This window comes from Grammomys surdaster, unplaced genomic scaffold, assembly GCF_004785775.1.
Source record: "Grammomys surdaster isolate TR1022 unplaced genomic scaffold, NIH_TR_1.0 125940, whole genome shotgun sequence".
Classification (NCBI taxonomy): domain Eukaryota; kingdom Metazoa; phylum Chordata; class Mammalia; order Rodentia; family Muridae; genus Grammomys; species Grammomys surdaster.
Window position 1 is genome coordinate 3,849,335 of NW_021620762.1, and position 27,340 is coordinate 3,876,674.

At 47.4% G+C, this 27,340-nt stretch overlaps 2 protein-coding genes across 4 annotated transcripts in view; one reads left to right on the forward strand and one right to left on the reverse strand.

Annotated features, from left to right (window-relative positions):
* The window catches only part of Rab37 (RAB37, member RAS oncogene family), a 64,217-nt gene that overhangs the window by 15,303 nt on the left and 21,574 nt on the right, over positions 1 to 27,340 (reverse strand). The gene's annotated exons all lie outside the window — the stretch shown is intronic.
* On the forward strand, positions 7,102 to 25,716 carry Cd300lf (CD300 molecule like family member f). Of its 3 annotated transcripts, none has more exons than XM_028752757.1 (8): positions 7,941 to 8,040; positions 9,146 to 9,316; positions 15,514 to 15,855; positions 17,624 to 17,753; positions 21,656 to 21,798; positions 23,875 to 23,897; positions 24,259 to 24,402; positions 24,768 to 25,716. In XM_028752757.1, exons 2-8 carry the CDS (start codon positions 9,274 to 9,276, stop codon positions 24,984 to 24,986), a joined length of 1,044 nt encoding a protein of 347 aa, XP_028608590.1. In that variant the 5' UTR covers positions 7,941 to 8,040; positions 9,146 to 9,273; the 3' UTR covers positions 24,987 to 25,716. The 3 variants fall into 3 exon arrangements, with proteins under 3 accessions (XP_028608592.1, XP_028608590.1, XP_028608591.1); XM_028752758.1 differs by having other exon boundaries at positions 17,690 to 17,753; XM_028752759.1 differs by lacking the exon at positions 24,768 to 25,716 and adding an exon at positions 7,102 to 7,116 and having other exon boundaries at positions 23,875 to 24,350.

The following is a 27,340-nucleotide window of genomic DNA, read 5'->3' on the forward strand; positions in this document are numbered from 1 at the left end:
CACACACACACTTGCATATGTGCATGTATATACACACATGCACACACACCACACACACATACACCACACGTCTACACATATACATACACACACATGAACAATGCTCCCCCCACGGAGTATAAAAATACATACATGCACGAGTATACAGTACATAGAGTTATACAGACAGATAGGCACAAACACATACATAAATAATACACAAATACATCTAGAAATATGTATGCCAATAGAAAAGCACTCAGATAGGGCTGACAAAGTGGCTCAGCAGGTAAAGATGGCTGCCACCAAGCCTAGCAACAGCCTGAGTTCAATCCCTGATACCTACCTGGTAGAGAGACATACTCCAGCAAGATGTCCTTTGACCTCCACATGCACACTGGCATGTGACCCCACCCTGGTAACACACACAACACCTCATAAATGAACACATACTCACTGTATGAACAGAGGCACTTAGACCTAGATGTACAGACATGTACATGCATGTATATATATATACACACACATGCATGTGCACACCTCCCACACATTTCTTAGATGTACATTCATGTACATGCATGTATATATACACACACATATGCATGTGCGCACCTCCCACACATTTCTTAGATGTACATACATGTACATGCATGTATATATACACACACATACATATGCATGTGCACACCTTGCACACACCTCTTAAATTTTTTATTGAAGGGTTTAGAGGAAAACTATCCCAAACTAAGTTCATGAACACCTGAGCTAACCATGCGAACATACCATACAGATTCCCTCCCATCCCCAGGCTTATCTGACCTGGAGGTCCTGCTGCTGTGTTCTGATGTCCAGTATTGCTGTGTTTGCACTGGGTCATGTGGCTCATGGACAATCCTGAAGCAAAGGCAGAGTGTGGCAGGGCCACCATGTCTGTCCTGTTCCTGGGGGACACTAGACTCCTCTAACAGCCGACTGTAGTTCCAGGACCACTGCCCCTGGGATTCTGATCCATGTCAGAGCCGGACACTTCCCTGGCTCCCAGCTTCTGCCTTGTTTTTTATATAGACATTTCCCTTGATAAAATCTTTGCGAGTTTCATTTCATGTTGGTGTCTGTTCCTTGGAAGACCAGATAACATGATGGATCTCCTATGTGTGCTCGTCCAAAAAGACCCAGGTGTGGAAGATCAGGAGACCTAGGGTGAGCCTGGGGAATATTTCACCGCTGACCCTGGGACAAAGCCTTGTCCCAGAGAGAGGAGAATTTTAGGAAACAAGACAAAGGTCAGTCTCCCTTGGGAGGTCGGTACTGAGAGGAAGCAGAGTGAGAATCAGTCTGGAAACTTGGGCAACATGTTTCAAAAGGAATCAATCATAAGCCACAGCACAGAGGCATCCCTGAACTATGAGGCAGTGCGGGGATGAAGGATGGATAAGAAGACAAAGGCCTTGATCTCAAGGTGTGCAGTGGTCTCTTTCTAAAAATGATCACTGGAGGCTGTTGGAAGGCTCAAGAGAGGCAAACGTCATTTGCATTCACAAAGACACAAAAGCAGAGAGATTGCCAGAGTCTCCTGGGGTCAGGTCCAGGCGCCCCAGCCACTTTGGGGTTCTGACGGGCATGGAAGGAAATCAGTATCAGAGTAGTTGAACACAACATTATCTGTGTGATGTTGACCTTGTCCCCTGACTATGCCTCTTCAGCCTCTACCTGCCAAATGACATTTGGCTGGGCTTTCATTTCCTCCTGGGTTAAAGAGCACCATTTTCTTGTTATGAATAGTGAGTGGCTTTGTTAATTTGCATCTCACATTAAACTTCCCCAAGCTTCAAGATGTACTTCCTAGAGAGAACAGTCTAGAAGAGCCTCTGCGCCCTGGCTCACTTCCTAGATGACATTGTGGACTCAATCCTTTCTTCTTATTCCCTGTTTCCTTTACAGGGTGAAGACACTCGGGTCTTCAGTTACTCCCTCTGACAGCAGCTTTGTCTTGCAACCTGTGTGGACTTAGTGGGGACTGGAGTTCAGCTCTTCAGACCCAAACTGAACTCAGGCTTGGGGCAGGGCCTGCTCTCAGTTGGTCTTTTTAGCATCAAAAATCTACCGATGGAACTGGAGAGGTGCCTCAGCAATTGAGACACCCACAAGGCAGCCCACAACCATCCATAACCCTAGTTCCAGGGGATCCGATGCCCTTTTCTGATCTCTAGGGGGACCCGGCATGCACGTGACGCATATGTATACAGTCAGACAAAATGCTCATACACATAAAATAAAATAAAATAAAATAAAATAAAATAAAATAAAATAAAATAAACATTCTAAAAAGAATATATTGACAGTTGTGCCGAGAGATTTTTATGTCTCTTTAAAAGTGTCTCCTTATGTAGCTAGGTCCTAGAACTCATTATGTAGAGCAGGCTGGCCTCAAGCTTTCAGGGGTTCTTCTGGCTCCACCTCCTGAGTGCTGGGTAACAGGTATGTGCTGGTCCTGCCTGGTTGTCAGGAATTCTTTTCTTTTTACTCTGGGTAATCATAGAAAGCTCTGAACTAATCTTAGTTACTTCCCCTTAAACCAGAACCTTCCTTAGCCCTGTTTATGGTCTAAATTAGAAAGTTATTACAGCTGGGCAGTGGTGGTGTGCAGTTTAAATCCCAGCACTTGGGAGACAGAAGCAGGAGTATCTCTGTGAGTTCCAGGACAGCCAAGGTTACAGAGTGAAATGCTGCCTCAAAAAAATAAAACACAAAAAAAAACCACCAAAAACAAATCCCAAACAAAACAAAAACAAAAAGCAGAACAATAACAACAAAAAACAAAAATAAAACAAAAAGTTGTTACACTTTATTTATCTATTTATTTAGTGTGTGTGTGTGTGTGTGTCAGTGTGTACCTGCACATGCTCTGATCCATGTGTGCAGAGGTCACAGAGTAACTGGCAGGTGTTGCTTTTCTTCTTCCAGCCTGTGGATGCCTTCACTCTTTCTGCCATGTTTTTCTCTGAGGTGTCAAGGCTTGGCAGCAAACACCTTTGCCTGCTGAGCCATCTCTCTGGCCTCCAATTGTCCAGAGGTTTTTTTTTTTTTTTTTTTATAACTATGATTTCTTTCTTCCAGAGAACTTCTGAATAATTAACTAAAGGTTAATGAAGCTGGACCAGCAAGATGGCTCAGTGGGTAAACTGCTTGCCTCACAAACCTGAGAAGCCAAGTTTGATCCCTGGAACCTCTGAAAAGGTAGAAAGAGAACCAACATTGTACTCTGATCTCCACATGTGTTTCTAAACACACACACACACACACACACACACACACACACACACACATCATGCTCTCTCACACACAATGCTACTAAATAACAAAAAGCTAATGAATCCTGGTTCTGGCCCAAACCTTTGTGTCAATTGTGTTCCTTTCATCTCTTCTGCTTTGAGACAGCGTCCCGGGCATCTCAGGTGGCTTTGGATTCTGATCCTCTTGCCTCTTCCATCTAAGCTGGAGTTGCAGGTGTGCACCACCACGGGCTGAGTTACTTTTCTTAAGTCATTTTTTTTAATTGGATGTTTTATTTACATTTCATATGTTGTCCCCTTACCTCATCCCCCACAAATGTGTAGCCCAGGCTAGCCTCGAACTCGTGATCCTCCTGCCTCTGCCTCCTTCAGCAAATCCTACCGGTGTGCGCCACCACTACCGGCTTAAGTCATTTTATTAATGTCTGCCTTTGTGCCTCCCCCATTTACAAAGGAGGTAGTTTATAGTAGGCTCATATGTGCCAAAGGGTGGTTAAAGATAGTGTCTGAGAAAGGGCTCAGGAGATAGAGAAAAGGAGAGAGAGAGAGAGAGAGAGAGAGAGAGAGAGAGAGAGAGAGAGAGATATCCAGGATCAGATGGCCATCACTGATTTGAGTATTACATTTGGTTTCACCTTCCTGAGTGTCAAGACAAAATGGGGAACCAGATATTTTTCTGTGGTATTTGTATGACAAAGTCTCTCTGACCAGTGACTCTTCTCTCCAGACATGTGACAGTAAGAATCAGTGATAATGTGGGCAACAGCCTTTTTGCCCAAGATGCAAAGCTTGTTGTTTTGCTTGTTTGCTTTTTGTTTGTTTTATAGCTCCTGTGGGGCAGACTTTTCTAAAGCAGGAGCCCCATAATAAATCACAGTGCGTTATCGGCCTCCCTGTGCCCTGGACCAACACTGAATGGCGCTGTCCTGGACTCCATCACTCAGAGGCAACATTTAGAGACTAGGTCAACGGGTGGCTCTCTTGGCGCCTCAGCTGGCTTCAAATGATCTTCATAAGCAGACAAGAAATTCAGACGCCATCAAGATCAAGTCATCTGGGGCCAGGGATGTGACTCAGTGGTAGAGCGTTTGCCTAGCATGCAGGAAGCTCTTAGTTCACTGTCCAGCAGGAGGATTAGGAGGTTCAAAGTCATCCTTCTCTATGTAGTGAGATCAAGGCCAGCCTGGCATACAAAGTCATCCTTCTCTACATAGTGAGATCAAGGCCAGCTTGGGATACATCAGAATTGTTAACAAACAGACACCCAAGAAAAAGGCAAAACGAAATCATCAACACATTTAGCTAGGTATGGTGGTAAAAATCCCATAATCTCAGTGCTTGGGAGATGAAAACATGAAGATAAGGCGTTCAAAGGTTATTCGAGGCTACTTATCAAGGTCCAGGCCAGCCTATGGTATATGATACCCTGTTTCAACAAAACAGAGCACAAACAAACCCAGAGACAAACAACAACTACTACAAACAAATCCTAGGTGTTCAGATATCCCGGTGTTCCTGAGACATTTGAAACAAAGACAATTGAGGGAAAAATATTGTAAGAGATGACAGACAAAAAGTTAGTGTTCTTCACAGCATAAATGGCTCTCAGAAACAGAACACAATAGGAAAGTGAGCAAAGCCTGTGTGTACAGGTGTGTTCAGTGTGTGTGTGTCGTGTGTGTACTTGGGAGGTAGACAGTGGTTCAGTTTTCTAGCCCCCTTTCACTTACAAAGTTGCCTCATGGGAATCTTGATTGGGTTCATGTTTCTATATGGCTGTCTTAAAGTCTGATAATTTGTGTGGTCCTCAACTGTATAATTAAAGGACTCTAAAAGCAAAGCGGGTTTCCTTGGGGAAGAATTTTTATTTATAGATTATAGCATCTTGGCCTAGGTGTGATGGTGCACACCTCTAATATCAGCCCTCAGTAGGCTGGGGCAGGGGGATTGCAAGTTAGAGGTCAGTGTGGAGTCATAGATAGTGAGCTGAGCTGCTCAGTGAGCCTGTCACACACACACACACACACAGACACAAACATATACACACACGCACGCGCACACACACACACGCACACATGCACACTCACACTCGCACACACCCCTGAAGCCTCAGCTCCCAGCTGGGAATGTTCAGGCTTTGATGGCTTTCACTATTTTGGACTTTGGACTAACCAGAGCACACAATCATGTTAGCCAGTTTCTTGGAACAAACTGCTGTATGAGGATGAATCTTTATTGCCAACCTGAGAGGAGATACGCTAGGACTATGAAAACACACATTTGGGTGTGCCTGTGAGGATTAACTGAACTCGGAAGACCCACTCTGAATGTGGGTGGCATGGTCCCACAGATTCAAGCCCAGATGGAACGAAAGGGAACTGAGAGAAAGCGAGGTGGGTTCCGGTTTGCCCAGTCTGCTTCCTGGGTGGCCATGTCGGGATCAGTTACCTCTGTTTTGTGTTTCCATCACCTGATGTTCTGCTCAAGCCCATGGGACCAAGTGGCCATGGATTCAATTCTACAAAACCATGTGTCTAAGAAATTCCTTTTTCTCTTAAGGATTTCCTCCTTCCTGTCTTCTTCTCTGTTTCCTAAAATGAGTGTTACTTTAGTAAGTTAGACAAATGTATAATTTAGATATATGTATGTATGTACGTATGCATATAGGTTTTTTTTTGAGGCAGGGTTTCTTTGTGTAGTGCTGGCTATCCTAGAACTCACTCTGTCTACCAGGCTGGCCTTAAACTCAGAGATCCACCTGCCTCTGCCTTCGGAGTGCTGGAATTAAAGGAGTGTACCCAGCTTTATTTTTAATTACATGTATATATGTGTTTGTCTGCTTGTGGGTAGGTGCACATGTGTGCACTTGCATATGGAAGCCAGAAGAGGGCGTTAAATCCCCTAGAACTGGAGTTACAGGTGGTTGTTAGCCACCCAACACGGGTGCTGGGAACCAAATTCAGGCCTTTGCAAGAGCAGTCTGTGCTCTTAATCTTGAGTCATTAAAACATACTGTTTTCCTTCAGAAGCCACAGCAACTCCACAGTTCCACGGCTGGCTGTGATCCCAACAGCGTCAAGGAGACAGTGAGGTGGGATCTGGGGGAAGAAAGGCAGGAGGAGCCATGGGCAAGTGCTATGAGAGAGAGAGAGATAGAAAAGGAGCACACAGAAGCCTGGGATAGCTACAGCTTTAGAGTAGAAGGGCAGGCCTTGCTTCCAGGGACTCTTAGCCTTTCTCTACCAGCACTATAATGCTACAGTGAACTGCTCCAAACTCAAGGGCACAGTTTGAGTCAGCTCTTGGTCTGGGTGGCCATTTTGCCCTCGGCTAGGCTCCCAGGTATGACTGGGGTCTGCTGGCTAGTGACCAAGGCAGCTCAGCTCTGCTCTCTTTGTCTCCTCTGTCCACCCAGCAGACCAACAGGTTCCTGGCAGAAGCAGGAAGTGCAGGAGGAAATATGAGAGCACTAAACTAAGGCTGGGGGCTGGGACACCCCACTTCTTCTGTACTACAGTAGGCAAAACAGGTCACAAGTCTGTCTAGGTTCAAGGGGAAATGAATTCTCTTTAGAGAGAAACACTCTGAGGTAAGAGGATGTGAGTCTAAGGAGGAGGCACCAGAGATCTACTTCAGGCCCGAGGCTGATACAATCCTGGCACCCTTTGCAGAAAAAGATTTCCAAGTTATGAATACTAAATTTGGCATGAGGTCTTGAAAGGAGCCCCATCTAGGTAGGGACATGACAATTCAGCTTCAGTGACTACAGGACAATACTTTAGAAGCCCTACTAAGTGCAGCTTGGAATAGAAGCACGAGGGCAGAGAGCCCTAGCCTAGGCAAGGTCAGGATTGGGGGAATAAGTTTGAGAATGAATGACTGACAGTTGTTTCTCATTACAGCAAGACTTAATTATGTGGGTTATTTTTTAATTGTATCAGATTTAGTTGTTTTTTTTTTAAAGATTTATTATTATAGGGTGGTAGTGGTAGTGGTAGTGGTTGTGGTGGTTTTGGTGGTGGTGGTGGTGGTGGTGGTGGCAGAGGCAGCACACACCTTTAATCCCAGCACTGCTGAGGCAGAGGCAGGCAAAATCTCTGAATTTGAGGCCATCCTGGTCTACAGAGTGAGTTCCAGAAAAGCCAAGGCTATACAGAGAAACCCTATCTCCGAAAGCAAAAACCAAAACATGACTTATTATTTTAATTTATGTACATGCATATGTATGTGTGCATGTGCACATGTGTGATTGCTACATGTGTTTGCATGTGAAGTCCGGAAGAGTACGTTAGAGCCCTGGGAGCTGGGCTAATAGATGGCTGTGAGCCATCTGGCGTGGATACTGGGAAACTTAGTCTTCTGAAGAGCACTGTGCCCTTGTGAATACTGAACCATCCCTCTACCCACAGACACAGGGCTCCTGACTATCCTGACACTCTCAGAATCCACAGAGGGCCCCTGTTTAAGGGACAGCATCACTGACTGTATCACACAGTGGCTTGGATAAGTCTGTGGCCCTCCATCTTGGATGGGCCAGTTTGAGAGGACCAGGATCAGAGGATCTGGCCATAGGCTCCTGTCAGACAGCTCTGCATTTTTTCCTACCTCTTCCCAAGAAAGGAAAAGTCAGTCCTAGACCCTCCATGAACATGTCCCCTTGGTTTTCAGCGTTCCCCCAGCCTGTTGACCACCCCCCTGAAAGGTATTCTATGTTGCGGAGGAGGAGGAGAAGGTGCATCCTGGGAAGAAACCTGTTTGATTTACAGTGGTGAGTGAAAGGCTCCGGCACCCTTGTTGGTCCTCCTTTATGGCCTAGAAACATGTAAAGCAAGTGGCCATCTCTGGCCACATCCTGGAAAAGCTGGGGCGTATCAGCGGCTGGTGTTTTCAGTGTAAACAGCCCTCCGACGTGCCTCCTCACTTCCGGTTAGCCTGCCCAGGGCTTGAGGACACCATGAAGCAAGTTGTCACAGGATGTCTATGGCACCTACCCAAAGTGACCCTACCCTAAAGGCTTCCTGAAAAGGAGTGTGCATGAGACGGAAGCCACAGTGTTAGAATGAGGAGTGACCACCAAGGCTGGCCTTCCTTCTTGTCTTATTTGGACGAGTGGTTACTGCGGGGAGGGCGTGCGAGTGAGCGTAGGAGTCATGAATAGCAAGCTGGTTTCCTGCATGGGGGGCGGTAGGGGGTAGCCATGGAATATTCATTAAATTTCTGGGGAATACAGGTTAAGCCCATATCTATTACCCAGTAGTCTGGGGCAGATCAACAAGAGTTCTCTCAAAGCAGAGCCTTCTGGGTAAGTAGATCCCTGTTCATATATCCTGATTCTCTTTGTAATTTTGTAACGGGTAGGGGTGCTGGGGCTCAGACTCAAGGCCTTGCATATGTTAGGCAGGAACTCTGCTACTGAGAAATACTTCCTCCCCTCCTCTTAGACAGGTGTCACAATTTAGCCCAGGCTAGCCTTGAACTTACCACTTAGCTCAGCTTCAAGTCAAACTTTGAATCCCCCTGTTTCTGCCTCGTAACTTCCCACCTGTGCCTGCCACCCTCGATGAAGCTGGCTGGCTTTTGACACCTCCTCAGCACCCTCCGCTCTCCCATTCCAGTCTCTGTTCTAGAAGCTGCCATCTGGCCCCCTTCAACCTATTGAAGCTTTTGGGCTCCAGTGACTCTAGCTCTCTAGCCGGTGCTATCCAGAATCGCCAGACCTGCATAGACAGAGTAGGAGGTGCTGGTTCTCTTTCCAGAGAAGTCACTGTGGTGCTGAGGAGGGTGATGTTTCTCAAAGCCCTTTTCACAAGTCTGACTTCTTGCATTACACTTTTCTCACCCTACCTCCTTCCTCTTTTGGTTTTATTTGCCAGCGGGAAGTGGCTAAAGGAGGAAGTACCAGAGTGAGAGTGAGGGAAATCAGAGGCCCAGGAGACGCAGGAGCAGAGCATGTAGCCTGCTCTTGCTGCCAGGCTCCACCAAGGTGACTCGGTGTGAGAAGATGCATTTGTCATTGCTGGTCCCCTTTCTCTTCTGGATCTCAGGTGAGCACGCTCGGGCAACCAGAGGAAGTGGTTGCCTAGCAAGGGGTTGTCCATCCACTACCCCATGGTTGTGGTGCCTTTGTGGCAGAAATATTGAGTGCTTAAGCTCCCTTCGAGGGACAATTCTAGACTACTTCAGACTGGTCATATTTGAGACAGACACACTGATGGGCCTCATCGGTCTTTGAAAGTCAGGAGAGTCCTGGGTGCTCAGGAGAATGTCTGATGAGGCTGGATTGTCATCTTGTGATTCTGTTCCAGCAAGGGAAGGAAGGCTTTGGGGGAAGAAATGATTGTGGGCACAGGTCGCTGAAGGGAAAAAGAGTTCTGCTATTCAGAACCGATGGAGGGGTGATTCCTGGCAGCTGGGAGAGAAGGTGCTATCAGAAGCGGCTGAGGAATGAAAGGAGAAGAGAGGGCAGGAGACAAGGCCACAGATAGAGGGCTGACAGCGCTTTCTTGTGTTTTGAGATGGTGTGTGGGAGGGCTCCCTATGTAGCCAAGGCTGGCCCTCTAACCAGTGATTCTCCTGCCCCTGCGTCTGTCTCCAAAAATATTCAAAATATGATTCATAACTAGCAAAATAACAATTATGAAGCAGCAACAAAAATAATTTTATGGCCGGGAAATCACCACAACATGAGGAAGAGTGTTACAGGGTCAAAGCATTAGGAAGGTTGAGAACCGCTGCTCTAGTTAGTGCGTGCTGAGTCAGACGGCAGAGGGGCGTTTTCTGGTACTGGGATTATAGGCTGTGCCATGATGCTTGAATCAATGTAGCTGTAAGTGGATACAGTTTTGATTTCAAAGAAAGAGAACTTACTCTTGAACACAATGATGCAGGCCTTTAATCTCTCTTCATCTGGAAGACAGAGACAGGTGAATCTCTGTGAGTTTAAGGGACAGCCTAGTCTACATAGCAAGTTCCAGGCTAGTCAGGGTGCAGGGTGAGAGTGTGTCTCAAAAGAAATTGCACAAAACCATGAGTTCTTTGCGTCATTTTTCCATGTGTGCATATCATGTACTCAGATAATTGTCTTCTTTCTTCTTCTCCCCCGTTTCTACTGGTTGCCTTCTTCTCCCTTAACACCCTTTTGTACTCCTATGTTTTGTTTGTTGGTTTGTTTTTAAAATCTGGAGTTTGCGTAGGAGATTAAACATGTGATATTTGTCTTTCTGAATCTGGCGTCCTCTCTTTAACAAGGTGGTCTCCAGGTCAGTGTATTTTCCTGCAGGAATCATTGTGTATTTATATGTCATCGGCTTTATCCATTCATCTGTCAATGGACTTTGATCCATGGCTCGGTGACTGCGGCTAGTGCTGCAGTATAAATGGGTACGCAGAGCCTCTAGTGCAGCGGTTCTCAACCTGTGGGTCATGCTTGCCGCGGCAAACCTCTATCTCCAAGAATATGTACATAGTGATTTATAACGGTAGCAAAATTATGAGGTAGTAATGAAAATAATTTTATTGTGTGTATGAGGGTCACCACAACCTGAGGAACTGTTTTAAAGGGTCATGGTGCTAGGAAGGTTGAGAATGGCTGTAGGGAGTTCTCTGGTTTTGTATTCTGGTGGTTTCTACTGTGCCCATGGGCTTCTCCTCTTAGCTTGAAATATTTTTAGCAAATGGCTTTCAATTTCATACCCCTAGAACAGACGTTTCTCAGGGCTCTAGAATCTCACAGTCAAGTGTCAGCTTTCGTATTTAGACATTGACCTTTCAAACGTGGGGGCTGAAGAGATGGCTCCGCAATTAAGAAGGCTTGCTTTTCTCTTCCCCCAGAGGACCCAAGTTCGATTCCCAGCACCTGCTGCTGGGTTTGTCACAACCACCTGTCACTCCAGCTCTGATGTCCTTTTTGGCCTTCATGGGAACCTGTAGTCATGTGCACATAAGCACACGCTCAAACACATATAAACATAAAAAAAAGAAAAGAAATTTAGGAATAGTAAGACCCTGACAGACAGATGACAGAGAGAGAGAGAGAGAGACAGAGACAGAGACAGAGACACAGAGACACAGAGAGAGACAGAGAGACAGAGAGAGAGACAGTGAGAGACAGAGAGAGACACACAGAGAGAAAACTTGTGTACAGTTGCCAGAGGAGGACAGAAGAAGGCGCCAGATCCCCTGGAGCTGGAGTGACGGCAGTTGTGAGCTGCCTGTGGTGGGTGCTGGGAACTGAACTCAGGTCCTTTGCCAGAGCAACACTGCTCTTAATTTCTGAGGCATTTCTCCAGCTCCCAAGATTCTTACAATTAACTGTAGAGCTTGTACATTGTTGATACGTGAACAGTGGCGAGACCACTCTGAAACACAATGTGATGGCTCTTCAGAATGATAGATACGGCATTGCCACATGACCACAATGAACTACAAGCACACGTCCATGTAAAAGCTAAGAATACACCAGGTGGTGGTGTATTCACCTTTAATCCCAGCACTAGGGAGGCAGAGGCAGGCAGACCTCTGAGTTTGAGGTTATTGAAAGGTGGGAACAATCTCAATGTTTGACCCCTTTGGGTTCACGGTTAAGTAAAACACAGCATAGTCATGCAGTGGAATGCCACACTGATGGACTTCGAAAGCAGATGCCAGGAGGAAGGAGCTGGATACCACTATGTACTGTATAATGCCAGTCTTATGAAATGTCTGGAATAGGTGAGTTTAGGGGACCAGGAAGTAGATTAGTGTTAGTGGAGAGAAGACAGAGAGACAGGCACCAAGGGAAGCAACTGTCACTAGTGTGAGATAGCTCTTCATACTGATAAAAGAAAAGAAAAAGTTCTGTAACTAGACAGCAGAGACAGTCATCCAGCCTGTGACTGTTCTAACGCCCACTGAGCTGGGTGCGTTCAAAGAGTTAAGTGTACTGTATGTGAATTATGTATCAGCTTTAAAGGCAGGGCAAGATAAATCCTTAGCTTAAAATGTGGTTCAATTAATTAACATTCAGACATCTTCCTCCAGACTGGGAGGACTGAACCCTGGACCTCATGTTCGCCAAGGGGACACCCTGCCAATTGAGTTGTAGACTCAGTCCTCATGTTTCTGCTTTTTTGACACAAGGTTTCCCTATGTATCCCAGGCTGTCCTTGAACTAGCTTCATAGTTCACACTGGGTTCTAGCAGTGGTAAGATTGTAGGCATGTGTCACCAACCATGCCTGGAATACAGGTTTTTGTCATTGTCTTATCCTTATTTAGAGTGTGTGTGTGTGTGTGTGTGTGTGTGTGTGTGCAGGGAGAGAGAGAGAGAGAGAGAGAGAGAGAGAGAGAGAGAGCGCTCACATGGAAGTCAGAGGACAATTGTGGGAGTCAATTCTCTTTTCTCCCATGTGGGTTCTGGGGATTGAACTCAGGTGGTCAGTTTTGGTGGCAGGTACCTCTATCCAATGAGCCATCTTGCTAGTTTTGGAACAAGGTTTGCTAACAAGGCAACCTAGAAAATGATAACACATAGTAATCTCAAGGAAATAGGAAGAAAGTTACACAGATGGGAAATTAACTTAGGAAGTAAGACCTTAACATATACCCATTGTAATGGTTAGTGTCAAGTGTATTGGTAAGTGCCCAAGAGATTGGGAAAGCATACCTCTGAAGTGTGTCTGTGAGGGCATTTTCCAGGGGGAGACCCACACTGATGTGGGTAGCAAAATCGAACAGGCTTGGGGAGCTAGATGGGATAAGGGGGAATGACAATTGGTACAGCCTCTCTCTCTCTCTCTCTCTCTCCCTCTCTCTCTCTCTCTCTCCCTCCCTCCCTCCCTCCCTCCCTCCCTCCCTCCCTCCTCCTCTCTCTCCTTCCCTTTCCTCGCCTCCTCCTCCTCCTCCTCCTCCTCTTTGTCCTCCTCCTCTCCCTCTTCTGTCTATGTTATCCCTCTTGGCCCTCACTACCCTTCCTCCTGATTGTCAGGATGTGAGCCACTTGCTTTGTCACCTCCTCCCTGTCGTGACGAGTCAGAAGAACCCTTCACTGCTCAGGTTGATTCTGCCAGATATTTTATCACAGAGACAACAACAACGAAAGGCTAACTCGTGTCCCAACTCAACCTCAGAACTTCTTCGATAAAGACAAAAGGAAGGGAAGCAATAGTTAAGTAGAAAACTGTGTCATAAGGACAGACAGCACACGTAACGAAAGCATGTGGTCAGCATAGATTAATTGAAGGGTATTTCAAAAGTGTTAAGCTACCTTCCTCCTCCTTCCTCTTACTTACTTGTGTATGTGTGTGCTGTGTGTGTTCCTGCCAGTGGCTGCACATGTGGACATCAGAGGACAACTTGCAGGAGTCAGTTCTCTCCTTCTACCATGCAGGTCCTAGGGATCACACTCGGGTCATCAGGCTTGGTGGCAAGTGCCCACTGAGCCATCTCACTAGCTCCCAAAAATTATTCTCGAAAAGAAACATTTCATTGTGCCCCGAGTCTTTCAAAGGTGAGAAAGCAGAAGAAACCCCTCTCACCCTCGGGAACGCTCCAAGGCAGGACATCGTGGAACCAGAATGGGATGGACACAAAGGTCAAGGGAACAGAATGGAAAAATCCATCTGGAAATCACAAGTTTGCTTTTTCGGCAAATGCACCCACACAGTTCATGCAGACAATGGGACCTGTGTGTGAGGGGCCACGGAATATAGAAACCAGAGTCATTCATCCAAGATGGGTGACTATAGGGGCCTATTGGAACCTCCAGCAACAGCCTCTCAGGGCCATTAGATGTGGCTTCCCTGGACTTCCTCAGGGTGTCCATTCTAAGAGTGCATGTCCTGTGGACATGGATCTTCTAATCCCACCTCTCCACACCAGCACAGCATGAGGGTCATTGTAAGAGGACCTTCACAGATATGTGGATTTTGTACTGGAGAGATGGCTCAGTTGGTAAGAGCTCACTGTGTGAGCAAGAGGACCTGAGTTCGAATCCCAGTCCCCACCTAAAAAGCCAGGCTGTGGCTGCCTGTGTGCTGATCACCCAGTGCTGTGAGGGGTAGAGACAGGGATGGGTTGCTGGGGCTTGCTGGCCATAGCATAGCTCTAGACACAGGTGAGAGATGGCTCAGCCATTGAAGAGCACCTCTTCTTACAGAGGACTCTGGTTCATTTGTCAGCAGCCACACAGTGGGTCACAATCATCTGTAACTCCAAGTCCAGGGGACCTGACACCCTCTTCTGGCCTCTGAAGGCACCAGGCCTTCATGTGGTACACAGACATATAAACAGGCAAAAAATCCATACACATAAAATAAAAATAAATCTTAAAGGGCCTGGAGAGATGGCTCAGTGGTTAAGAGCACTGGCTGCTCTTCCAGAGGTCTTGAGTTCAATTCCCAGTAACCACATGGTGGCTCACAACCAATTGTAATGGGATCCAGTGCCCTCTTCTGGAGTGTCTGAAGACAGCTACATAAATAAAATAAAGAAATTAAATAATTCTTTAAAAAATAAATCAGTAAATCTTAAAAACAAGTATAAGCCAGAATGATAGAACAGGGTGCCTGAGCCTCCCTCTGATGTTCAAATAGTCACTCAGCCTCATGCATCAAACATGCATGTGCTCCCACCCATATATCTCACGCACATACACACACATACACACACACACACACACACACATGCACACACACACATACATGCACACACACACATGCACACACACATGCACACACACATACATGCACACACACACATGCCAGGGAGAGTAACTGTTTTTTGAGTCAGAGTCTTACTATGTAGCCCAGGCTAGCTTTAAATTCATGATCCTCCGTCTTCAGCCTCTTGACTGAGAGGTTTAGGTGTGTGGAACACCACGCCTGGATATTGTTTATGTGGTGGGGGAAGGGTAGATGTTAGAGATAGAAGTCACGGTCTCGCTCACACTGGGGTCTCTATGTAGTCCTGGCTATCTTGGAACTTGCTATGTAGGCCAGGCTGGCCTTGAACTTAGAGACACTTGCTTGTTTTGTCTACTAAGTACTGGAGTGAAAGCCCGTGCCACCATGCTTGGCTGTAATTGTTTTCTCCAGAATTTTCCTGGCTCCTCTGACTCAGTAGGATGTTGAGGGATGACAGATAGCCTGTCTTGTAGAAGAGGCGTCTATCCTTTGACCACTATTCAATTAAAGATGCTTTTGGAATCAGCACTATGCCCCGCCCTTGGATTAGGAGATCAGTGGTCCATCGTTTGTGTTTTCCAGGCTGCTGCACTGCTCAGGATCCAGTCACAGGTCCAGAGGAGGTGAGCGGTTATGAGCAGGGCTCCTTGACAGTGCAGTGCCGATATAACACAGGATGGAATAATTACAACAAGTACTGGTGCCAAGGGGATTATTGGCAAACATGTGAGATTCTCGTTGAAACCGATGCCTCAGAGCGGTTGAAGAAGAAGAACCGTGTGTCCATCAGGGACGACCAGAAACACCGCATCTTCACAGTGACCATGGAGGATCTGAGGATGAGCGATGCTGGCATTTACTGGTGTGGAATTACAAAAGTTGGAAGGGATCCCATGTTTAAAGTTCATGTTAACATTAACCCAGGTAAGAGGTGTGTGAGCATCTCTTTAAGTGCCCTTTCTGGTGTCTCAGGTCTCAGGAATTAGCTGTCACTCAATAGAGCTGTTGCACTGTGTGGAAGATAGAATCCTGAAGTCCCATATACCCTTGATTGACTGCTTGGGATTAGAAGAGACAGCCTCTCTCTCTCTCTCTCTCTCTCTCTCTCTCTCTCTCTCTCTCTCTCTCTCTCTCTGTCTCTCCAAGTATTTCTTTTTTCTTTTATGTGCACTGATTTTTGCTTGCATCTATGTCTGTGTGAGGGTACCAAACCCTTTGGAACTGGAGTTATAGACAGCTGTGGACCTCAATGTGGGTGCTGGGAATCGAACCCTGAACCTTTGGAGAAGCAGCCAGGGCTCTTAACTGCCAAGCCATCCCTCCTCTTCTTTTAAATGTCTTCTGTCTCTCAGAGATTCCACACCCTTTCCCCTCCTCTTCACTGCACAGCTCTGTCTTGAGTCTATTCCCAGGAGAGGACAGGGTGTCGTTCCCACCTCCAGCTCATAGGCCAAAGATAACACTTCCAGTGGTTCGCAGTCTCCAGTTCCTGCCAATACTTTCCTTGAGTTCCAGGGAAAGTTCGCCTTGCTCTCTGAGGAGCTCCGGGTGTTGCCTTCACCTGATGCTGTTCTCTGGTCCTCTATATCCAGCCCAAGGGAAGTGTTACCAGCTTAGTTCTGGTGTTGTGGTCTAGCTTGCAAGGTTTAGAAAAGTCTTCACACATAGTTGCATTTCTGATGTCTGCAGTGTCCCTAGTAGTTTATTTGTGCCCATTGGCTTAATGATGTTCTTTTTGAGAGTCCTTCTAGAATGCAGAACTCTGGTGGTGGTGGTGGTGGTGGTGGTGGTGGTGGTGGTGGTGGTGGTGGTGGCGATGGCGGGGGTGGCAGGGTGGCAATGGCGGTGCCAGCTCAGAGGTCTTGGTGTATTGGCTTGGAGTAGTTTCTCTCTTGGATTCTGCTTGGCCAGCCTCAGGCAGTACCAGGTCACAGGGTACTTGGAGGATAGAGGCAGCAGATGAGAGCCATCAGTCCGCCATTGCCAGGACTCCCTGAAGTTCAGTATGGTGCAAACCTTGCGTTAACTTGCTGAACCCTGACAACATTCTTGGAAGAGTGTTGTCCTTATTATTAAAACTTCTTACTTTGTCCCAAGCAACGTGTCCTCCTATCAGTACTTTCTTTTTGCTACTAAGGGATGTTTGTTTAGTTTATATACATGGGTATTTTGCCAGCACACATGTATGTGTACTGTGTGTGTCATGTGCCCATAGAGTCCAGAAGAGGGGCCCAGATACCCTAGAACTGGAGTTACAGACAGTTGTGAGCCACCAGGTGGGTGCTGGGAACTGAACTTGTGTCCTCTGTCAGAGCATTGTATGCTTTTAATGGCTGAGACATCTCTTTAGTTCCAATGTTAGCTGTTGACCTTAGAAGTTTCCAATGTAGGTTATGTTAGCAACTCTTCCAGTTCCCTGTCTCTTGGAGGGAGGCATTGGCTGGGGCACTGTCCTAGCAGGTGGGGTACACAGTTGTCGTTGCTCATCATCCTCCTTGGGCTTGGTTCCAGGCCTACCTGTCCCATAAGCTCTGGCTTCTCTTAGAGACCAAGAGGATGCTATAGACCAGCTATAACTGTTTGACACAGCCTTGCTCCAGGGTCCTCTGGCTGGGACGGCTCACACTCCCTCACGGGCTCAGAGCAAGTGAGTGGGTGGCTGGAATAGTGTTCTAATCTGTCTTATGCCAAGCAACCCAAGCACCCACTACAGTGTCAACCACGCCCCCCATCACCTCCACCACCACCATCTCCACAGTGACAACCACGGTAAAAGAGACCAGCACGTTTCCAATGCCGACCAGCTACTACTCTGATCACAGGTAAGTCATTTTGGATGCCGCTGTCCTCTGTAGTCCAGTTAGGCTGAGCTCTTCCAATAGTCTCTGAAGTCTCAGGTTCTATTTCTATGGTTTAATATGCTGGCCCTCCTGACTTGCCTTCAGTTCCCAGGGAGCCCTGATCCTGGAACAGAGGGTAGTTTGTAGGTTTGCTGGTTCATTTGTTCATTCATTCATTCTACTTTAACTGGAACTAGTTCCTTTCTGGTAGGCACGTGCCGAGTTCTAGATACATGAGTATAGTGCTCTGTGGGGGAGAGAGAGAGTTATGGGAAGTCAGCAAGGTTAGTGTGGCTGGTGTGTGTGTGTGTGTGTGTGTGTGTGTGTGTGTGAAAGAGAGAGAGAGAGAGAGAGAGAGAGAGAGAGAGAGAGAGAGAGAGAGAGAGAGAGAAATGGGGCTGTAGGGCCACAGGGATGGCTCTTGGTCCAGCTTCTAGGAGGCCATGGAGAACTGTGGAGGACTTGATCCCCTAGAGGTCTTCAAGTGACTGATAAGGGAGCTGGAGAGAAGGACCAATGGTTTGGAGCACTAGCTGCTTTTACAGTGGATTCCCAGCATCCATACGTTAGTCACGAGATCTGTAACTCCAGTCCCAGTCCCAGGGGATCCACCCTCTATTGCCTCTGAGGACACTGTACACATGTGCACAGATACACACACACACACACACACACACACACACACACACACACACACACACACACACATGCATGTATGCACAAATAAATAATCAAATGACTGTTAACGTGAGAACTGTGATATTGGTAGCTCCTAGCCAGAGTGACATCCTCTCCTTTCCTCTCTCTTCCTCTTCTTTTCTTTTCTTCCTCATCCCTGCCTCCTGACAGACTTTCCTGCAGCTCAGGCTGAGGATGACCTTGGACTTCTTGTCTTTCTGCCTCTGTCTCCTGCTTGCTAGGATTGCAGGTGCTTGCCTCCACGCCCTGTTTGTGCCTGCCAGGGATGGAACTCATGTATGCTAGGTAGGCACTCTGCCAGCTGAACTGCACCTCAGCCCTCATCTGATGTTTTCTTTGTTCCTGCCTAGGATGACCCCACGAGGAGGAATGGACAGATACAAATGCACCCACTTTACAGAAACGAAAATAAAGCCTAGATGGCTTCCCAGTGAAGAATCTTGACCCTAGATCTTGGATAGAAGTTTTTTTTTTCCCACAAGGCCAGAACTTGTTTTATTCTTTAGTAATCTGCCCAGACACTTGCAATCAGAGAATTTTCTTGAATCTGAGAGGCCTCTTCTCATTTCTAGCTTTTGATCTCTTTGCCCCCATAACTTTGCATTCACCTATTTGCTTTGAGTTAATCAATTAATCTATTTTATGTGTGGAGTGTTTTGCCTGTACATTTGTCTGTGTACCACTCTGTGTGTCTGATGTGCACAGATGTCAGAAGAGAGAGTTATATCCCCTGTAGCTGGAGTGACAGATGCTTGTGACCACCATGCAGGTGCTGGGAACCAAACCCAGGTCCTCAACCAGAGCAGGAAGTGCTCTTAGCCACTGAGCAATCTATCCAGTCTCTTGACTTTGTTTTCAGCTCTTCCCAAGAGCCCCATTGAGGGGTCCTTTCCACAAAGCCTCGTAGAAGATGCCCAGTCTTTCCACCACCAGGAACCCTGTCACCCTACTCCCCGTTTTGCCCTCTGCCTTGAGGCATTTGTTTGGGTTTTGCAGTTCTGAGGACTGAACTCGGGACCTTGCACACACTAGGCAAGGGCTCGACCACAACCACACGTGTGGCCTTCCAAGTGGCTTTTAATATGCAATAGCTCTCACTTTCCTCTTCTCCTCCCCCTTCTCGTGTGTGTGTGTGTGTGTGTGTGTGTGTGTGTCCTAGACAACCTCTAGTGTTGTTCCTCAGGAACTGTGCATCTTTCTTTTTTTAAGAGCCTCTCATTGGCTGGAGCTCACCAAGTAGTCTAGACTGGCTATCCAGGAACCCATGGGGCTCCCCCGTCACCACCTCCTCAGCGCCAAGATTGCAGGAGCATAGCACCATGTCTGATCTTTTAATGTGGGTCCTAGGAGTTGAACTCAGGTCTTCATAGTTGTAAATCAAACACTTCATTGACTTGGCCATCTCTCAGTCCCCAGTGTCTTCTTGGGAGGACCCTGTTTGTGTTAGATTAAAGCCCATCCCAATGACCTCACTCAGAGACTCTATCTATCCTCAAATACAGCCACCTCTATCAGCTCCAAAGGAATAACTTGTTCCAAGCCTTTTCTTCTAGCTTCTAGCTTTGGCAGTGATATTTTAAAATTTATATATTTAAAAGTATTATTTTATTATTTATTATTTTGTTTTATGTATATGAGTGCTTGTCTGCATGTGTGTCTGTGAATCACATGGGTGTCTGGTGCCCATGGAGCCCACAAAAGGGATTCTGATCCCCTGGAACTTGACAGTTGTGAGCTACCATGTGCAGGTATTGGGGATGGAACCTGGGGTCTCTGCAAGAACAGAAAGTGCTCTAAACCACCAGCACCTCCCAGCCCTGTTGGCAGCAATGCTGATGTTTCTAGCTGTGTCATTGGAAGCCTGTCCCTGTCATGTGACTTCTCCCCATGTGTGTCCAGTCCAAGTTTCTCTCTTGGTAAGGAGTCGGCAGTGCACACTGTGATCCCAGCACTTGGGAAGTATTATCTACATATTGAGTTTGAAGTTAGTCTGGGCCATCTGAGATTCTGTCTCAAGAAACCAAAACCAACAAACCAACAATCACACAACAAAAACAAGAACTCAAACAAAAACAAACACCCAAACCAAATTTCAAACAAGGATTATGGATGTTGGGTTGGACCCACCCTAGTCCAGATGGTTTTACCTTAACTCAGTCACTTCTGCAAAGACTCTCTGTGCACATAGGTCAGATTCATAGTCTCTTGGTAAGCACAACTTATGACAGACACTCTTCAGTCTGTAGAGAGAGTATGTACAGACTCCAGGAGGCCTGACTTAAGCCTCTTACTCTACTGTTCTTTTCTTCTTCCTCCTTTCTTTCTTTCTCTCTCTCTTTCTGTCTCTCTCTCTTTCTGTCTTTCTTTCTTTCTTTTTCTTTCTTTCCATCTTTCCTTCCTCCCTCCCTCCCTCCCTCCCTCCCTCTCTACCTCCCTCCCTGTCTTCTTCCTTTCTCCTTCTCTCTTTCTTTCTTTCTTTCTTTCTTTCTTTCTTTCTTTCTTTCTTTCTTTTTTTGTTTTTTTGAGACAGGGTTTCTCTGTATAGCCCTGGCTGTCCTGGAACTCACTCTGTAGACCAGGCTGGCCTCGAACTCAGAAATCCACCTGTCTCTGCCTCCCAAGTGCTGGGATTAAAGGCGTGCACCACCACTGCCCAGCTCTTTCTTTCCTTCTTTCTTTCTTTCTTTCTTTCTTTCTTTCTTTCTTCCTTCCTTCCTTCCTTCCTTCCTTCCTTCCTTCTTTCCTTTCTTCCTACCTTTCTTTCTTCCTTTCTTTATTTTATTTATACTTTGCTTTACCGTTTTCTTCTTTCTTTCTTTCTTTCCTTCTTCCTTCCTTCCTTTCTTTTATTTATATGAGTACACTGTAGCTCTCTTCAGACACACCAGAAGAGGACACTGAATCCCATTACAGAGGGTTGTGAGCTACCATAAGATTGCTGGCAATTGAACTCAGGACCTCCAGAATAGCAGTCAGTGCTCTTAACCGCTGAGCCATCTCCCCAGCCCACGCTCTACAGCTCTTGTTGAGCTTCTACACACAGCCTTTGAAGGTGTTCAGAGTGAGGGTCCCCTAGCTGGAAACCAGATTTCTGTAGGCCATATGGTATTTGGCTGTCCCCTGCTATTAGGTTGCTGGGTTGGGCCCAGAGGAGGCCTGGGTACACATGTCTCCTGCCCTTCCAGGCATGACAGCGGTGGTGGTGTTGGTGACAGCGATGGGTTTCTGGATCTCAGTGTGCTCCTCCCAGTCATCTCTGCAGCTCTGTTGCTTCTCCTGCTGCTGGTTTCACTCTTCGCTTGGTGGATGGTGAGGAGACAGAAGAAAGGTGAGTGTGTCTGACCCTGAGGCTGGGGCTGGTAGGATGGTGGTGTGGGCTGACGGCTAGCAATGCCTTCTGAGAGGGGGGTCTGAGGGACCATCCATCCATGTAGTCTGGGAGAGGCTGTAGCGGAAAGGCCAGCAACAGCTGGCAGTCCAAGAGGCTGGCAGAGAGCTGGAGCTTGAACTCCAGGTACAGAATCTGGAGTCAGCTGCCTGCTCTGCGGATCCTCACTCCTCTCTAACCCGCCTCTAGAGGCTGTGTCTAGTTTTGGTCTTGGTGGCCTAGGTAACAATGGCTTTAGGAGGGCAGCCCACTCTAGGGAAATGTGTTTGTGAGGGAGGTGCTGAGCTCACACAGGAGAAGGAAGACATGCATGTAACAGACACAGGCACACGAACATACAGACACACGGTATAGGTGCATGTGTGCGGTGCATGTACATATGTGAGTGAGTGTTGTCTCCCGGAATCAGGAGCATCGATGTGAGCCTAGCTTTTGCTCCTCTCTCCCCATCACCCATCCCAGGCTGACCTACTTGTTCTGGGTGCCCCTGCTTTACATGGAAGAGCCCCTTCTTGCAGAATTACAAGATTTCTCAGAGATCACAAGATCAACCAAGCCCTTTCCTGTCTGGCTTCACTTCCACATTTTCAAGTAATTGTAGAACGTTTCTCAGAAAGCACTCAACCTGAGGTGTTCCCACCTCCATCCCTCTACCCAGACTCCATCTCCAGCCCTAGCTGGAGTCGTATAGTCTCAAAGGACAAACTAGGACTTTTTGTTTATTTGTTGCAAGACAGGATCTCACTATGTAGCACAGGCTGTCTTAGAACTCAATACATAGATAGACCAGGCTGACCTTAAACTCACAGAGATCCACCAGTTTCTGTCTCCCAATTGCTGGGATTAAAGGCATGCACCACTATGCCTGGATAGACTAGGCTTTTTTTTTTAAAGGAAAAAAAAGTTAAATTGTGTGTGCATGTGTGTGTGTGTGCATACCATAGCAAATGTGTGAAGATTGGAAGACAACTTGTGGGAATTGGTTTTTCCTTCCACCATATGGGTTCTGAGAATTAAACTCAGGCTGTCAGGTTCCATGGCGAGCACCTTTACCCACTTAGCCATTCTGCTGGCCCGAGACTCTGCTTCCTAATCATCCTTTCTGCTCCCAAATGTGACCAAGTTCAAGTATTCTCTCTATGCCTGTGTGTGAGGTCATTTGATACTAAAAGCAGAGGTTGACCCTTTCTTCTTTTGTCTCCTGAGCAGGGCATGGGATGGGGGCAGGGAGGAGGGTCAAGGGTAGGGAAAAAAAACCTTACATAATCCAGCAATCCCTCTTTCCCCCATTCCCCTCAAAAAACTTTGCCACACCATGCTGACCCAGCTCAGACATCCTAGCTGCAGGCAGAACACTCAGCTGTCAGGCAGGGCCACGCATCTGGAGGGGACAGGCCCAGCCACCCTATGGTTCAGAGCCTGGCTGTCAGGCAGGGCCACGCGTCTGGAGGGGACAGGCCCAGCCACCCTATGGTTCAGAGCCTGGCTGTCAGGCAGGGCCACGGGTCTGGAGGGGACAGGCCCAGCCACCCTATGGTTCAGAGCCTGGGTGAAGATGAAGTAGAATTTAGATGCAGGAGGTGGGACCTGGGCCATGAGAGGAAGGACCAGGTTGTCCAGTTGCTAGTGAAAACAGGCATGACCTTGAGGTGCCCTTGAAGGATGTGTCGGGTGGAGGGATAATCAGACTACATCCAAAGTTACAGACAAAACCCAGGATCCTGCAGGGAGAGTCCCGTCTCCAGGAGATCTGATCATTTATACAATTCTATGAAGTCAGGAATAAGCAGGTTACGATCGCTTCCTCTGGTGGAGAAATGGAACGCTCAAATCAGAGATGTTCAGTGTCACAGAGTGTGCCTCCCACAGGCTCAGAATTGAAACCGTACCTCTTGTCTGACCTGGAGGCTTATTTGTACCCCACTCCTCCCCTTCCTTGCACGTAGGGATCTCACAAATCTCAAGAATGGGCTTTCTAATTTCAATTTTTTTCTTTCTTTCTTTTTTGTCTTTTAGCTGCTGGGCCACCCTCAGAGCAGGTAAAAGTGTCCCAGAGACCAGACAAAGAGACCAGCAGGCTTCTCTCCCCTTTTCCTCATTGTTTAACCTCCTGGGAGCCTCGATGTCCAAACATATCAGATAAGCCACATAACCAAAGCATCCACAGATCCCTGGTCCTACAGGGGTGTTGGGGGGTGAGGAGCCTAGAAACAGTCAGAGGGAAGGAAGATGAGGGGTCTAGAAACAGCCAGATTGGGGGAGGCCAGGGTAGATAATGGATTTTGGGATAGGGAGCACAAGGAGCTGGGAGGGGGTAGTGTCTCACAGGAAAGCAGAGAAAGTCAAATCTGTTTCCATAGGCTGATGCCATGACTCTCGTCTTGTGTCCCCAAACTCCAGGTACAGTCTCTGGAGGGTGATCTCTGTTATGCAAACCTGTCCCTGCAGCAGCCCAGAACCTCCCCTGGCTCCTCTTGGAAAAAGGGCTCCTCCATGTCCTCCTCTGGCAAGGACCACCAAGAGGAAGTGGAATACATCACCATGGTACGTCTTCCACGGGGCTGTGGAGATGGGAGCCTGCCGCTGCCTCACCCCCTGGAAAGTGAATACCACACCCATAGACACAGCTGATGAGGGCGAGTGGCTTCAGAAGTGTCTCCACACCACATCTCAACCCTGGGGACTTGGTCCTAACACTGGACAGGAAAGAGCCAGACTGTCCAAGTGGCTCAGGATCCTGCAGGAAGGGCGTCTCCTGGGGCAGAGGCGGGGCTCCGTTGTGTTGTGGATGAAGGTCATTTGGGGCTCCTTCCAGAATGGGAGGCCTGACCTGCCTCCCCTGAGAAGTCTCTTATCTCATCAGTGGTCACTGTTCAGCCTCTCTGACTTTGTCACCTTCTGTTTCCCAGGCTCCCTTTCCCAGGGAGGAGATTTCATACGCAGCTCTGTCTTTGGGCAGCTTGGGTCAGGAGCCTACTTACAGCAACACTGGCTGCCTCGTTGCTCACGTTCCCAGGACAGGCCTTGAAGAGACCACAGAGTACAGTAGCATCAGGAGGCCAGGCCTTGAAAAGGAGACCACAGAGTACAGCAGCATCAGGAGGCCCTTGCCTTCGGCCATGCCTTGATCTCGATCCCTGCAGGCGGCCTGCGAGCATGTTTCTGCACACCTGCCTCTGTACCTGCTTCCTTACCAGGCCTAGTGGGTGACTGGAACTCTGTCCATCCATCTCTCATGGCCGTCATCTCTACCTTGAGCTTGGAGTTCAGCCTCAGGGTGTTTCAGTGAATTAAGGTCCCTTCCACATCCTCATTTACAGCCAGTGTACCTTGGAAGGTACCAGGCAGGCTGCTTCAGGGATGCTGTGGAATTCGTAACAACGATAATAATGATAGCAACCAATCTTTATTTATTGTTTTTCACATGGATCCCCCCAGGACATTTTCATCCTCATATCCATAATCTGTGAACTATTTTATACAAAGAAAGACAGGTACGTATGTGTTTAAGTTAGGGTTTTGAGATGAGTCTGTTACTATTCAAGTAGGCCAAAATAAAACCACAAGGGTCTCTTTTAAGGAGGAATAGAGCAAGTCAGAGAGAGAGAGAGAGAGAGAGAGAGAGAGAGAGAGAGAGAGACAGAGAGAGAGAGAGGAACAGAAGCAGAAGAAGGTGGGGGATGCAGCAGGAGCCAGGATGCTGCACATCCAGCAGCCAACAAAGCCAAGTTTCAGACTGTCCTCCCGGGTGGAGCATCAGAGAGCTATCAGGCCTGCCGGCATCAAGGCTTGAGCCGAGTTGAATTGACTGTGTACTTTCAGAATTGTCAAAGAATAAAGTTGTATTGTTTTTATTTATTTCCTTGCCTTTGGTTTTTTTGAGATAGGGTCTCTACACAGCCCTGGCTGTTCTGGAACTGTATAGACTGTTCTAGTCACTCTGTAGACCAGGCTGGCCTCTGACTCACAGAGATCTGCCTGCTTCTTGCTGGGATTAAAGGTGTGAACCACCACCTTCTGTCTTAGAATAGAGTATTTAGCTTAGTGCTTCCATTCTAGGGTCCTAGAGATTTTCTCCTCAGAAGACATCCTTGGTTTCAGGGTGCTGTAGCCTAGATGAGCAGATATTTCTTCTCTACCTGGTTTCTTCTCTTCCTCTGCCTGAGTTAATGCTCCTCCCAGCAATCAGTGTAGTCCTTTCAAAGCTCAGAGCCGATGGCTCCAGCCTTATAACCTCCATGGCTTCTTCCTCTGCTTTTGAGGCCCAGGGAGCCCACGGCCCCTGCTTGCCTTGTGAACCCTAACTCCTTCTACTGCCCCTCATCCCGCTCTATCCATCCCACACCAGCCTCTTCTCTTTCCTTACTAGATGCTCCATTATGGGTCTGAAACATCTCCTAAGGGCCAGGCACTATAGGCTTGATGCCCAGTCTGTGGTGCTATCGGGAGTCAGCGGAACTTTTAGAGGGCGGGGCTTAGAGATAGGAAGTGACGCCACTGGGAGTATACTTTTGAAGGGGATGTGGCAACCCTGGCCTCTCCTCTTTTTCTGTTTCCTAGCCACTGGTAAGTGAGTGGCTTTTCTCTGCCACAAGCACCCCACCACGATGTTCATGCTGGCCACAGGCTCAAGGCAACGGAGTCAGGAAGCCGTGGATTAAAACCACGAGCTTATAAATCATCGTCCCAGTGCAGTGGACAGCTAACTAACAAAGTAAAACTGTGCCTTTCTCAGGGCGTGGCACTTGCTACCCCTTAGTTTGTATGGGTGGGTACATGAGTTGTGGAGGTCAGAGAACAACGTGCAGGAATCAGTTTTTCTTTCCACCCTGTGGGGTTTGGACACTGAACTCAGGCCTTAAGGCTTGCATAAGAAATACCTCACAAGCTAAACCATCTTGCTGACCCCAAAGTGTGACCATTCTGTTTCTTGAGATTTTTATTTATGGATGTGTCTTTGACACTGCACTGTGTATGTAGTGTGACAGCATCAGATCCCCGGGGACAGGAATTACAGATGGTTGTGAGCCATCATGTGGTTGCTGGAAATTGAATCCTGGTCCTCTGGAAGAACAGTCAGTGCTTTTAACCGCTGAGCCATCTCTCTAGCTCCAAACTTGACTATTTGACTGGCTGTTTGGGCTGGTTAGTCTGGAGTGAGGCCGTTTGGGCTGGTTAGTCTGGAGTGAGGCCGTTTGGGCTGGTTAGTCTGGAGTGAGGCCGTTTTGACCCAGGGTGTTTTGAGATTTATGGAGATGCAGTCAGAGCCTTGCATCAGGGCATGGGTGTGCAGTTAGAGCCTTGCACCAGGGCATGGGTGTGCCGCCATAGTTATTGTACAAAAAGCAGGTTTACTTCTGGGTTTATTTTAAGCAGTCTGCCCCTAAACAGAGCGAATAGTTACAAGTTCATGCTGTTTAGCAAGGAATTCATCTTTTTTTGGTGTTACATGTGGTCACAGATCCTCATGGGCTTCTGATGA